At 42.4% G+C, this 14485-nt stretch overlaps 1 protein-coding gene across 5 annotated transcripts in view; it reads left to right on the top strand.

The window, feature by feature from the left end:
• The window catches only part of SAMD12 (sterile alpha motif domain containing 12), a 382200-nt gene extending 367994 nt beyond the window's left edge, over positions 1–14206 (top strand). For all 5 annotated transcript variants that reach the window (XM_019459978.2, XM_019459977.2, XM_053896128.1 and 2 more), the window contains one exon: positions 11104–14206. Coding sequence is in view for 2 of the 5 variants with exons in the window: in XM_053896128.1 (XP_053752103.1) it covers positions 11104–11126 (23 nt within the window). In the remaining 3 variants the exon portion in view is untranslated. The remainder of the gene's footprint in view (positions 1–11103) is intronic.
• Positions 14207–14485: the final 279 nt, after the last annotated feature.

Genomic DNA, 14485 nt, shown 5'->3' with positions numbered 1-14485 from the left:
ATCTTCTGCACTTCAGAATGTTTATAAAGCCTTTCCTAATTACACTATTTTGTTTATAGAATGATTCTGGAGAACAGAGGGGAAACCTTGAGCCCTTGCTACAGAAAGCAGGAAGGGGAGGGTGGGAATCAGTATAAATTTACAATAGGATTGAGGGGAATCTGTGGTTTTCCCTGGTTTTTAGGGGTTTTTTTCCTTTCTTTCAGAAACCTTTTTCCTAAATTTTTCAGTCTGTTTTCTACCCTACAAAGCTGTTTTCCAATATGGTGGCCACTAGGCACAGGTGACCATTTAAATCTAAAAGAATTGCAATTAAATAAAATTTGGGGTACCTGGGTGGCTCAGTCGGTTAAGTGCCTGACTTCAGCTCAGATCATGATCTCACAGTCCATGAATTCAAGCCCCACATCGGGGTCTGTGCTGACAGCTCAGAGCCTGGAGCCTGCTTTGGATTCTGTGTCTCTCTCTGTCTCTCTGTCTCTCTCTCTCTCTCTCTCTCTCTCTCTCTCCCTCCCTGCCCCTCCCCCACTTGCTCGCTCTCTCTCTCTCTCTCTCTCTCTCTCTTTCTCTCTCAAAAATAAATAAACATGAAAACATTTTAATTAAATAAAATTCAAAGTTTAGTTTCCTCCAGGCACTAGCCACATGTCAAGTGCTCAATGGCCACATGTGGCTAATGGCTGCCATATTGGACAAAGCAGATATAGAACATCTGTATCACTGCAGAAGCCTCCACTGGGCAGTGCTGCTCTGCATTAAGAACTCTGTGGCCTTGCTACTCGAAATGTGGTCCATGGACCACCAGCAGCACCAGTATCGCCTGAGAGTTTGTTAGACCCGCATGATCAGCATTTTAACAAGATACCCAGGTGACTCATATGCACATTAAAATTTGAGAAGTACTGCTGTAAAATACCCTTCCACTCTAAGCTTCTGTTTGGTGAAATCCATCATTGTTATCAGCTTTATATGTTCATATTTATTTAGCTTGTGTGGCATGAATTCAAAAAGACACTTGCCCCCATGCAAAAAGAGGAAAAATAAGTATACTTTGTGTACTCCTTTAACGTTTATTTATTTTTGAGACAGAGAGACAGAGCATGAATGGGGGAGGGTCAGAAAGAGGGAGACACAGAATCTGAAAGCAGGCTCCAGGCTCTGAGCTGTCAGCACAGAGCCCGACGCGGGGCTCGAACTCACAGACCGCGAGATCATGACCTGAGCCAAAGTCGGCTGCTCAACCGACTGAGCCACCCAGGCGCCCCTGTATACTCCTTTAAAAGCATGCTTTTCTTGGGGCTCCTGGGTGGCTCAGTCAGTTAAGCACCCAACTTCAGCTCAGGTCGTGATCTTGCAGTTCATGGGTTCGAGCCCCACCTCAGGCTCTGCGCTGACAGCTCAGAGCCTGGAGCCTGCTTTGGATTCTGTGTGTTTTCCTTCCCTGTGGCCCTCCCCCACTCACACTCTTTCTCTCAAAAATAAGCGTTTTTAAAAAAGTGTGCTTTCTTCTTTCTCTTGGAAAAGCTGCAGGATCTGAAGAGTTTTTTTGGACATGTTTTTCTGAAGTTGTGAATCTAATAGAATATTTTTCCAATGAAGAAGCTATTGCACTGGTCCAAAGAGAGGCCTTTGAGATTAAAGAAGGGTTAACTAGACAAAGAAGGAAATAGATAAACTTCAAAAAAAAAAAAAAAAAAAAGGAAAAGGAACTTGACTTACTCATTTGGCAAACACAAAGGGCACCCTGCTCTGTGAGTGAGTGAGGTGGGAAGCAGAAGCAATGGGAGAAATTAGGAAACAGTCCTTCAGAATATAATCTGCCAGCCCGTCTGACATTGTGGAGATGGGAGGGAATTTTAAAGGCAACTTGGACCAAACTTCAAGGCATATTTTTATGATCTCCCATGAGATTCGTTGTTGTTTGTGCCAGTGGACACAGTTTTCTTCTGGAAGGCTATGTGGGCTTTTAGAGTGGCTGTTGGAATTTAATGACTTGAAATGCTTACCTATGTCCAGTGCTGAGAATGGAATCACTGGATTGCCTCCTCCAAATTGGCTGTCCAAACACATCCCTGCGGGGAGCATCTAGCCTGATGATACTTCCTCCCAGAAAGACATCAAATCATATTCATGTGGTGCAAGATGGCAGCCACTGTGGTCAGCAGTTCTAGTTCAGAATGGCCATAAAGCTGGGTGAGGTGTTGCCATTTTCCTGGGGAAACCGTGCCCTGAGACTGATCCTGATAGGTGTCCTGGTTTTTCAGAGAGTCTTCACGGAGTTCAGATGCTTGTATACGTTGAAACTTCTCAACCAGTTCTCATTAGAGAACAATATTATGTTGCCCAAATAAATTCTGCCTCTACTTTAAGTAAGTGCTAATGTTACTCAGGTAGCTTAGCCATTATATTTATTCAACAAACATTTCAAGAGCACTTTTGATATTCTAGACATTCTTCTACACCCTGCAGAAGGAGAAGATGACATATTCTTTGCCTGAAGAAGCCTGGGGTTGGGAGCAAATGGTTCTTAAAGAGTGCTCCTCAGACTAGCAACATTGGGGTCCCCTGCAAGCTTGTTAGAAATGCACATTTACAGACCTACTCCAGACCTACTAAATCAGATTCTTTCCATTCAGGGCTCAAAATCTATGCCCTACCAATCTCCCCAGGGGATTTCTAAACACAGTAAAGTGTGAGAAGCATTTTTATAGACAAAGACTGTAAAATTGTCTATATTTATAGACAAAGACATCATCAGGTGGTTCTAATACAGTGTGACAAGTACAATGATATAGATATGAAACTCCTCCAGCCCTGAAGGCCCGAAGGCAATGTTGGGCATTTAGTAAGTACTCAATGGAATAAATGTTACTTGCTTGCTTGATTAATTGATGCATGCATCAGCCTGTAAATAATACTGGAATGATAGAGCATGCCTAAGTTTCCAGGACTGTGAGTGGGTTGAATGGCTTGCTTAGGCTTCACTGCTCTTTTCTTGTCCCATTCTAAAAGCCAATATTTGGATCACTGCATTGTATTATATCCAAGATTCTTGGTATTTTATTATGTGAACTGAACAAGACTAAACCAAATTTCCCCACAGTCTACACACTTTTCTCTGTCTGAAGGACAAATAACTACTATTTAAGTACTGGGGAAAAGGCATAGATGCTTCCATGGACTTAGGCCATGCTGATCTCGTGAGAATCACTGTACCGTTTGTAAACAGAGAGCTTTGCAGACCTCCCCCTGGACATTTGCAATCAGTGGAAATGCAGAGAGTCTGGACAAAAATAAAATTTTAAGACGCTCTTTAAGATGAATCCAATGCAGTCAAGTTTGAGAACCTCTGGCTGAAATGTCAGAGTTCTCAAACCTTGAAGTGCAGAAACTAAATTTTACCCATAGGACCTAGAGTTAGGAGAGGGACAGCTTACACACAAGTGCATTCCTTCTCTCATTCACTGTGTGTGTGTGCGGTGATCCAGCTTCATCTCATGGACCCTCTAAAACCCCAGAGAGAGGTGACAATCCAAGCCAATGAGGACTGCAAAGCCAACTGCAGAAAGACTCTTAAAGTATCGGGAGCCAATCACATTCTAATTGAACCAATAAAACTGAGGGCTGAGAGGATGGGGAATGGAGGCCAAAGCCTTCCTATCCCAACTAGGTAGAAATGCTTACCTGAATATGTTCCCATGGGGCTTTGGGGCTGCACATTTCCTGCTTAGCACTTCCATAATCAATAGGCCCCTGACACGTTATAACCAGATCAAGGGTCATAGGCTGGCCTAAAGTATAGCCCGTGTTAGTTCATTTATCCCTCCAAGCCTAACTTCCTTCATCTGTGGAGTGAAGTCACGATATCTGCCTCCTCAAGTTGCTTCACAGTGGACACAGGTTCTTAGCATGATGCTAGGGCATGTAGTAAGTACTTGGTTAATAATAGTGCTTACTATTATGGTCATTGTCATCTACAGACTCTGTGTTAGTGTTCTCCAGAGAAACAGTAAGAGACCTTGCTTCTTCAACAGGAGATATATCAATGTATCTATATCTACCCATCTCTAGTTATTGAAAGACAGACAAATCTATCTATCTAGAGAGAGAAAGTGCACACGGGTCAGAGAGATGTCAGGGAGAGAGATAAAGGAATTGTCTCACATAATTATGGAGGCTAAGAAGGCCCAAGGTCTACAAGCTGGACACCTGGGAAAGCTGATGGTGTAAGTTTCAGTCCAAGTCTGACTCCAAGTCCAAAGACAGAAGACCAGTGTCCTAACTCAAAGACAGACATAGAGAGTGAATTCTCCCTTACTTGGCTGTTTTTTTGTTTTTTGGGTTTTTTTTAGAAAAGCATTTCTTTCTTTCTTTTTTTCTTTTCATTTTTTTGAATTCCAGTATAGTTAACATACAGTGTTATATTAGTTTCAGGTGCACAGTATAGTGATTCAACAATTCTGTACATGACTCAGTGCTCATCATGATAAATGTACTCCTCACCCCCTTCACCTAGTTCACCCATCCCCCACCCACCACCCCTCTGGCAACCACCAATTTGTTCTCTGTAGTGAAGAGTCTGGTTTTTGGTTTGTCTCTTTTTGTTCATTTGTTTAGTTTCTTAAATTCCACATATAAGTGAAATCATATGGTATTTGTCTTTCTCTGACTGATGTATGTCACTTAGCATCATACTCTCTGGCTCCATCTGTGTTGTTGCAGATGGCAAGATTTCATTCTTTCTCCTGGCTGAGGCTTACTCAGCCTTTTGTTCAACTCAGGCCTTCAGTTGATTGGATGGGGACCACCCACATTAGAGACAGCAATGTACGGTACTCACTCTACTGATGCAGATGTTCATCTCATCCAGAAACACCCTCATGGACATACTCAGGATAATGTTTAACCAAATATCAGGGTACTCTGTGGCCCGGTCCGGTGGACACAAAAGTTACCCATAACAGCACCATTGTCATTTCCGGTTTAATGGGGTTTATGAGAAGCTGCAAGCTAGTTTGTATGCATCATCTGTTCTATTGCCCTTCACCCAGGTCCTCTGCCAGCCTGATACTCATTTTGTCCAAGATTCAGACCTTGATTTTCACGCAGTCAGGGGGGTATAGTTAATTTCTTAACCATACTCTCAGGGGCCAAAGACCCCCCAAACAATAGGGAAGCAGGCAGTGGCAGAAAGGAACCTCATGAAATGGAGAAGGCATATGAGCTCTCCCACCAAAGGACTTGTGGTAGAGTTTAGCTTTATCGCCACATAAATCCTCTTCTGTCCTTCTTTTATCTCCTGACTTCTCCCCTACGTGCTAACTAATTAAGTGTGCATACCTGTTTAAATCATCCACTCTTGATTCTTATGATGGTATGCCCGTGAGGGTTCTAAAAGTTAGAAATAATTTAGTATTAGAGGTTTTGATTACATTGAATATAAAATAAAACAAGCAAATGATGAATAGAAGGAGTGAGGTTTGAGCTCAGCCTTATTTCCTGTACACACAATGGGCACACTTAAGTTGGTTTTTATCTTGGCCTATTTCGGGAGTGATATATTTGGCTCACAACGAGGAAGAGAAGATAAACAAGGACCTGTATCCTCTAAACCAACCTCAGTAGCTGGATAATTCTTTGATGGGGGATGGGGCGTCTGTCCTAGGCAATTCTAGGATGCTTAGTAGGGTCTCTGGCCTCTACCCCCCAGTTGCAGTAATACTCCCCTAGTTGTAACAATCAAAAATGTCTTTTGACAGTGCAGATATCTCTTTGGGGAGGCTGGGGGTGGGGGGAACTGTACACAGTTGAAGACTACTGCTCTAAACATAGGAAAGATTTCAGACTGTTAAATAGAAATGTACTAACTTTCTCTATTTATGGTACTTTATGTATAGGGTGATGAGCATTCTTTTATACAAACACAGCTACTTGCTTTCCTGCATTCCTGTTGGGAGTTAAAGAATTTGCTTTCCTAACATGTTTTTGTTTTTTTGTTTGTTTTTTTTTTTTTTGAGAGAGAGAGAGAGCGAGCACAAGTGGGGGAGAGGGGCAGAGGGAGAAAGAGGGAGAGAGAAAATCTTAAGCAGTTTCCACACTAAGCATGGGCTCAATCTCACGACTATGAGATCATGGCCTGAGTGGAAATCAAGAGTCAGACACTTAACCAACTGAGTCACCCAAGCACCCCCTTATGTTTCTTATTGAGTCAGGAAAGCATTGTGGTAAGAGCAGATCCAGGTTCTAGTCTTGGCCCTAGACCTTCTAGTGTTATGACTGTGAGGAGTTAATGAACCTGGCCTCATTTTTTCCAGGTCTATTTTAAGAAGATCATACAATTCAGGCCTCAGAGATGGTAGTAAGGATCCAATGAGTGACTGCCTATAAAACTTCCGTTGGCCCATTGTAGCTGCTCAACAAATGTTAGTTTTGCTTGTTATTTCCATAATGGAGGGGCAACTGTGGACTTCACTCCTTTGGAGTGTGCATCTCACATCTGACATAAATAGCCCCACCTCAAAATGCAAAGTCCTCAAACTTGAGTCACATAAAAGACACTTTCACATAGAGGATATGGCCCCTTTATTTATTTATTATGGCTCTCCCTTTTGAATGGAAAACCCTAAACACCTTCTAAGAAACTATCTTATTTCCTTCCCTCAGCCCATGAGAGGTAAGGCTGCCTATACACAGTATCTTTTCTCCTTCCCTAAAGACACGAATCCCATCAGCCCCTTGATGCTGGAGTAGGGAAAGGTGGAGCTGGACACACTCAGTCCCAGATCTGTTCTTTGATTCCTGTGCCAAGCTGACCATTGCCTCCCGGGCCCCTTCCTGCCTTTGAAGTGAAATCTCCTTATCATGGAACCGTCTGTCATTGTCTGCACTAATCTGGGGGAGAGTAGAAGCCAGAGTGTGTTGACTGTGGCCTTGGCAGGCAAGAAGAGTGTTATCTTTCTCCTGGAGGGTGCAAAGGCTTGACCCCTGGGCATGGTGTTTCTTTTAACTGCCCCCAGCTGTGGCATTAGAACCTTGCCTTGCCCTATTTGTATTTCTTGTTTCTCTAAGGAATTTTGGGAATTTGTGGTAATAATAATAAATAGTAGCCATCACTCAGCAGATATTTACTATTTGCCAAACACCATGCAAGGTGCTTTTTCTATGAGCCCATTTTATCATTCCAGCAACCCGTTTTAAAATGATCACCATTTTAAAAGTAAAGAAATTGAAGGTTGGGGAAATCAATGTTTTCAACATCATATAGCTGGTAAGTGGCAAGCCTGGGATGTCAGCCCAGATCTGCCTGATTCCAGAGCCCATGCCCTTAATCACTGGACTTAAATGCTTCTCTACTTTTCCCAAACTCTGGAGGCATTGGACATAAGAGGTGGTTAGTTCCCAGAATACTTGAATAGTAATGTTGACCCTCAAACAGAGATCTGAGGAAGAACCCTTCACTATATGTTAGTTGCAAATCCATACATAGCCAGCACATACATAAAGCACATGTGGCTTTAGCTCTTAGATGGCAAGAAAAGAATTAGAACAATCGCCCTCTCCATATGCAGACTTGAGCTACAGGACTAAATCTCCTATAAAATTAAGCATTGAATTAAATTGAAAAGAAAAGAAGAGAAGAGAAGAGAACTCTTTTTCTCCAACATCATTCATTTCTTCATTAATTTTACTATTCATTAAGCACTTTCTATACACAGGGCACTGCACTTTGCACTAGGAAGACACACACTAAAAAGCCATGATATCAGCCTCAAGAAATTTAGGAGAGATGGATACATTAAAATAAAGTGTTCATGGTGGGTTTGGTGATAAAGGTTTCAGATGCCATGCTGGCTGATAGGGGGAAGTTGTCAGCTGTATCAAGGGGAAAGGAGACTTTGTAAAGAATGTGCCACAAGACCACAAGGTGGTTTTGGAAGACGGAGGGGTAGGTGTTCACTAGTGTCAGAGGGCATGCAAAGAAGGCATCCTAGGCAGGCGGAAAGGCTGAGCAAAGGCTCAAACGCTCAGTGTGTATGAGGAGCTGGAAGGAATCTGGGATGGCTGAAGCCTGGGGGATGGCACCCAAAAAGAGCACCATCTGGAAGATCACGAACTGCCACTTTACATTCTGACCTCAGGTAGCTCTTCTGTGCCTGAAGACATGATTCCAGCTGCAGATAACAAAACTCTAGGGCAAAGGGATGACAGCAGAGTCCATCATTGCACATCTGTGATAGAAAACCAGTGGTTCAAGCCTGACCCGAGGCCAATACCTTTCACATGTAGCCTGAGTAAACAGAGGCCTCTTGCTCCCACATAAAGCCCAACTCAATGTGGTGACACAGTCAAGTGAAAGACAACTCACTGTGAAAGCATCAAGGAGCAATGAATTCCTTACTCTTCCGTGGAAAGATGGTCAAGGGGGCATTACGCCATAGCACGCGCTTCTCATTGGCCATCTGTTTGCCAAAGGCCCAGTTCCCACTGCTGCCATCTAAGTTCTCTGTCTCACTTCCTAAACCCCCACTTGGTATCTCTGTGAACTCTACGTCTGCCTCTGTCAGTGTTTTACAAGAGTACCTCTCTGCTCTTCCTATCATCTGTCTGTGTAACATAAATTAAGTCTTCAATTTTCTTCCATGCCCAGCAGGGCCCTTTATAGTGCTGACTGGGCCGATGGATAAACACAGAATCCTACTTAGGAGAGAGGAGAATGCGGAAGGCTACGAATATTTACACTTTATATATGTGTCCCTGTCACTCCTGCATGTCGCTAGACTGGGACATACCTAAGTCTGAGCACAGGTTCAATCCTCACAAACTGTGTGGCTTTGGTTCTGGGCCTCAATTTCCTTATCCATAAAATGGGGATATTCCTACCTATCCTAAGAAGTGAACTGAGGAACCACAGGTGAAAGAGTTGTGAAGTACAGTGGGCTCAGCTTATGTTAGTGTTTATAAGATTATTACAGATCTTGACACACCTGCTTTCCATCATCTGTTAGAAGTTCATGTGGAAAACATGGTTATTTGGAAGAATAGCAACTGTGATAAGCCTAGTTCTCAACTCTTGATTCAGGGTTCAATGTATAGTGATTAATTGGAATTCACTATTATCTTTATTCACTTTTAAATTTTATTCTATGGTCATTCATAGGAATACTTTTCCAAGGTCACACGTTTTTCCAGAGTGGATTTTAGAAGTCTCAAAAGGCTGGTGTACTGTGTCAGGTTCCCAGAAATTCCCTAGGCCGCCCTTTTCCCTCGCAGGTTGACCTGGGTAGAAGATTTTTATTCATGTTGGTTTCTGTTCGCCCCCTTCCATATTACTAGAGTGTTATCTCTCTTTTTTTAAGGTTTATTTATTAATTTTGAGACAGAGCATGTGTGAGCGGGGGAGGGGCAGAGACAGAAGGAGAAAATCCCACAGGGCTTGAACCCACAAATCATGAGCCAAAATCAAGAATCAGACACGTAACCAACTGAACCATCCAGGTTCCCCTAGAGTGTTATCTCTTAATGAAACTGCAAAGTAGTTATTTTTGAGGTAGTATTAGTATGAGTACGGATGCTTTCATTAGTCACTGCTCGTGGGTCACATCTGCATTCTTGTGAACCTAATTTTTGGTGTTTTGCAAAATACTTAAGACAACAATAATAAAAATCCTAGCGTTTTCTTCCTTTCACTTAGAATTCTTTTCTATGCATATGTGTAAGTATTATAGTGTAGTATATCATAACTGTTTACCATGTAGCTACATAATCATCATAATTATTACTTTAATAGCCATATAAGCATCTATCCTGCTAATGCACCATCATTTACTTAACCTGCATTTTCAACAATGGAAGACTCATTTCCCAATTTTTCCACTATTATAAATAATCTCTGGGTTGTATATTTGTGCATATAGTTTCTATCATTTTTTGGAGATTGTTTCCTTAGGATACACTCCTTGAATGGGAACAGTGAATGTGAATGTGAATGTGAATTTTTAATAGTTTTTAAATAAATTGACATTATTTTTCCAGTTTACAATGCCATCAGCAATTTATTAGTATTCTACTTTCATTGCAACCTTATCAGTAGTGTGTATTATTTTATATTTAGTATGCTTAAATAGTACCTTACTTTTGTTTTTGCATTTTCTCAAAAACAGTAAGTTGTAATCAAACGTGCTTATAAATTTTGCGTTCTCTCATTATTTTGAAAAGCCAGTTTTAAAAACTAGGTCAGTTTTTTTCTTTTTTTTTAACATCAAGAATTCTTGCTTTTTTTCTCTTCCAATGCCCAATAGTTTTGTGTATTAAATAAAGCTAATGTTGATATTTTTCTGAACAAGACATTCCATGGCACTCTCATATTAACTAATAAATGAGGACCTCCATATAAGGAACTATAGGGAGGACTCAGATAAAATAAAAGGAACATTATAAAATAAAAAATTACAAAACCCAGGAAGAGATCTGCACCAGCATTCCCAAAGTCAAAAGCAAGATTGCAGTGCAGGTAGTTTAATCTCTGGTCAGACTTTGACAACTTTCTCTGTCTCTTCTCTGACTTGCTCAGCTAGTCTCACTTTTCAACTAGCAAGCTCAGGAGCTCCAGTCATATTGCTTCCTTCTAGGTTTTATCCCAGGAAATCTCCCTGATAAATAAAACCACCATTATGCCCTACACACACACACACACACACACACACACACACACACACACACACAAATGCCTTCACACCACTCCCAGTCTTATCCTGTTCCAGATCAGGTAACTTCACGAAGCTCTATAATGTATGAAATGGTTTCTCAAACCACAGACTATCGAGGGATGAATGCCAGCTCCAGAGATCTGATTTTGCCCTGCCTTCCAGGCAACTTCGCCTATCCCCGAGATGGATGTTTTCCATACTCTGCCAAATGGTAGAAGGACCATTCCAAGAGCCATCATAAATTTGTCCTGCAGTTGAGTAACTATTAGATCTGTTAGAGCTTTCTCTTCGACCTAAAGGATGTTAGAGTTTGTTTGAGTAGGATAATTGCTTCATACCAGTATCTGGGAACATAAAGAAATGACTCACCGCGTTTTTCCCCTTTTTCCTCTTGCAGCCTCAACCGAGGGTTCTCCATAAACGTGGTTAGCCTTCCAAGCTGCTGTCCTGCCAGTTGATATGAACATGGCCTGTTCCTCACAGAAAGACTAACTCATGGCACCTGCCAGAAGATATCCATGGAGCATTGACAGATTAACCAGATTAACTGAAAAAAAACACCCATTCAGTCAAGATTATGGGCTTTGGAAAATCTTAGTTTGCTGTGGATTTTTAAATGAGGTGCATAATATACAGTGCCAACTTGTTCCAAGTGGTCATTGGCAGACCATTAGCTGGAAAATTGCTTCCAGTTTTCATCACTGTGCATAACTCAAGCTCCCTTTGGGGGCTGTCTGTGCCCTTCACTAGAAGTCCTATTTTAGCATGGCAACTACTGGATTATTTTATTATGTGTGCAGATGGCATGATATGTTAGAAAAAAATCACAGCAGTTCTGCAATGTCAGTGGAAGTGTTCACGATACTCTGCCCTGGTAGGAATGTAAACACGTCTTGGTTATGTTAGTTACGACGTCTAAAGGTATTCTGTCCAACTCTTAAGCACTTTATATGAGAAAACTACGCCAAAAGGAATCAGCACGTTCTGTACCTATGGGAAAACAAGTATCCTCTCTCTCTTTTTTTTTTTTTATAAATCTTGTCCTCTTTCTGGCTCAGACTGTCCAAGACAAACTCCACCCCTAGCATATGGCAGTCATTTGTGGTAGATTGGTGTATATATGGCCACAATACTGTTAGGCTTAACCTGTTGACACTTTAGTGAACCAATTGGATTTCTTGTAGCTCTAGAGGGAAGGAGAAGGGGGCTGGTGGTTGAAACATCTTAGTTCTTGGTTCCTGGTACCCAGGCACAACTTAGCACATGCACATACAGATAAACACAGGGGGGCTTGTATGTGGCCAGTGTATATATCCTGTCCTATAGAAGAATGTTTTCAAGAACAAAAGGAGATGGCCATTTAATCAAAGACCATGGTGGGTTGAGGGTAAGGGTGGCAGAATGCCGTTTTCCTGTGTGGTCTGACTTTACAACTTGAGAAGGCTTTCTAGGTCAAGTTTAAATCACAGCTCTCTGAAGAGGAAAAACAGCAAGTGTCCCCCTGTGTGCCTAAAGAAGGAAAAGGGCCCAATCCACACTAGGTTCCTACCTCAGTAGAGAACCTACTAGTCCCTTTTTAATCCTTTCTGGGATTATATCCACAAATAATTCTTTTTTTTACGATGTCTTACAACAAAGCACACTATTGCTTGTCTTTGGGCATTAGAGAAATGTCCACATTGACTGACCTTACGTAATGCTTTCGCTTTCCTTTCCCCTGAAAATATAAACTTGGCTGAATCAAAAATTCAGCAAATATGTTCTGTGTACCCACAATCCCAATCTGGGACTGATAGGCACTGGAGGCTTTTCTTTAAATATATATAACAACTCTGGGACCCTGCCAGCACAAGGAAGTTTGGCATCTTAGGGGGTCTCCATACACGCGCTCACGGTCTGCTTTCCCCCGGGGGCCTCAGGAAATGCACAGCACTTTGGAAAACGCTCCCCGTCCCCACTGAGATTTGGAAAGCTGACAGGGGAAGGGAAAGAAAGCCAAATGTGATTTGGGTGAGTCACCTCATAGGATGACTCACCCCAACCTGTCAGGCTGTATTGTCAAAGAAGGGGGCTTCCAAGAGGGAACTCAGAGGGATTTCAGTCACCAACAAGTTCTGGCCTCTCAATGGGTCAGCCCAGGACCACCAGGCCCTCACAGACCCTAATTCTTCACAAATCCAGAATTACGAGGCCAAACCCTGTTGCCAATGCCCCTGGGGAGAACATTCCAATTTCTACTGCCCACCTCTTGAATTTCACTTCCAACAGCAGGGCTTCCTTCTTCTTTCCTTTATCCAGCACACGTTTGTTGAGCACCTACTGTGTGCCAAACATTGTGTTGGGGTAACAACAGGGTACAAGGCCGGCTCCCCATGTCCTTCTGAGACAATATCTCCTCCTCCCAAACCCTGTCCCTGTCCCAGCTTTCCCACAATGAAAACAGAATTCAAGCAGCATTCACCTCCTGCCAGAGGGACCTCAGAAAATGCACATGGCAGCAGGCAGTTCCCTTGCCTGAGGAAGAAGACAGTGGAAGAAGAGGTAGTGGACAGCATCGGGACACATATTTGGATCCTTGTGCACAGCCTGCCCTTCCAGGGCCCGGACTTTGCTGGTTAGGGCTTCCCCCAAACAGCTTTTAATTCCTTTCCTTGATAGTCACCCTGGTCACCTGTATTCCCATCCTTTACATAGGCACAACCGTTCATTGTTACGCTGGATTCTCTAAAGCTCCAATTCTAAACTTAGTCTTGGGGACACAGAAGAGGACCTGCTGAATCCAAAAGAACTACCAGCTGCTGAAATAGTGTAGCTGGGAATTTGTTGGTTCACTAATTGAGGGTCATTCGGAGTCGACCCTTTAGTTGTTACAGGTAACAACCTTGGAAAACTGGACATACTTTATGGTGCAGGTGGTCATCCAGTGATGCTGGTTCATCCTTGCTTTGGCTTTTGCAAAATGTGTTCTGAACAATTAAATAAGTAGAGTTTCCTAGCTTTTTTTTTTTTTCAGTCAGAAGTGTGCTGACAAATTTTTAAAAGGTGATGGCTAAGGGTGGAGATGGGAAAAGGCAAAGCTGAAGTCAATGAAAGAACCCAGTTGAAAATGGCTTCTCTATAAATGCCTTAATTCCTGGTGTATCACATATTTTCGTAGTAACTGTGACTGTTTTCCAAACTGTTAGCCTCATTTTGCAGTCTTTGGCAGGGATAGTTTTGGAAACATGGAGGCATAAAATCTGAGCAGTTACTTGCTAAACCAGCAAAATGGAGAACCGACTTCATTCACAGCCTTTAGGTTCTTTGTTCCGTGTTAAGCCACGATTTCTGGTTGTTACTTCCTCCTGTGCTGTACCTTATTCCCAAGATGTATGTTGGAGATTTTACCTCCCAGAAGTTCAGGAATGGCTGTGGGGAGTTTTGTTTAGTAGGCAGCGGGAGACCAGGAGGTAAGGGATAAATATTTTGATGTCTAAGGGCTATAAACTGTTGATGCTTAACTTTTCCTTTTACTTAAACCTGTGCGACACCTTTTATTGAAAGGCTGACACCCACACTTGAGCAGGAAAGACACTCTTGGGAAGGAACAGAAATGAATAATTATCAGACTCTCTGGGGTGCCAAGGGGATTAGCTTGTACCAGCTTGAGAACTGAATTTGAGATGCAGAGTATCGGTGGTTCTGCTAGGGTGAAAAGCAAATCACTTCTGTAGTTGAAGACATACCTAGAGGACAGAGATCCTACAAACTTCCCTATGGATGATGGCCACCTGCAGACC

Source organism: Panthera pardus, unplaced genomic scaffold, assembly GCF_024362965.1.
Source record: "Panthera pardus isolate Hobbes unplaced genomic scaffold, ASM2436296v1 HiC_scaffold_7, whole genome shotgun sequence".
Taxonomy (NCBI): Eukaryota; Metazoa; Chordata; class Mammalia; order Carnivora; family Felidae; genus Panthera; species Panthera pardus.
The sequence above is the reverse complement of the archived record's forward strand: the minus strand, read 5'-3'. Positions and strand labels throughout refer to the sequence as shown.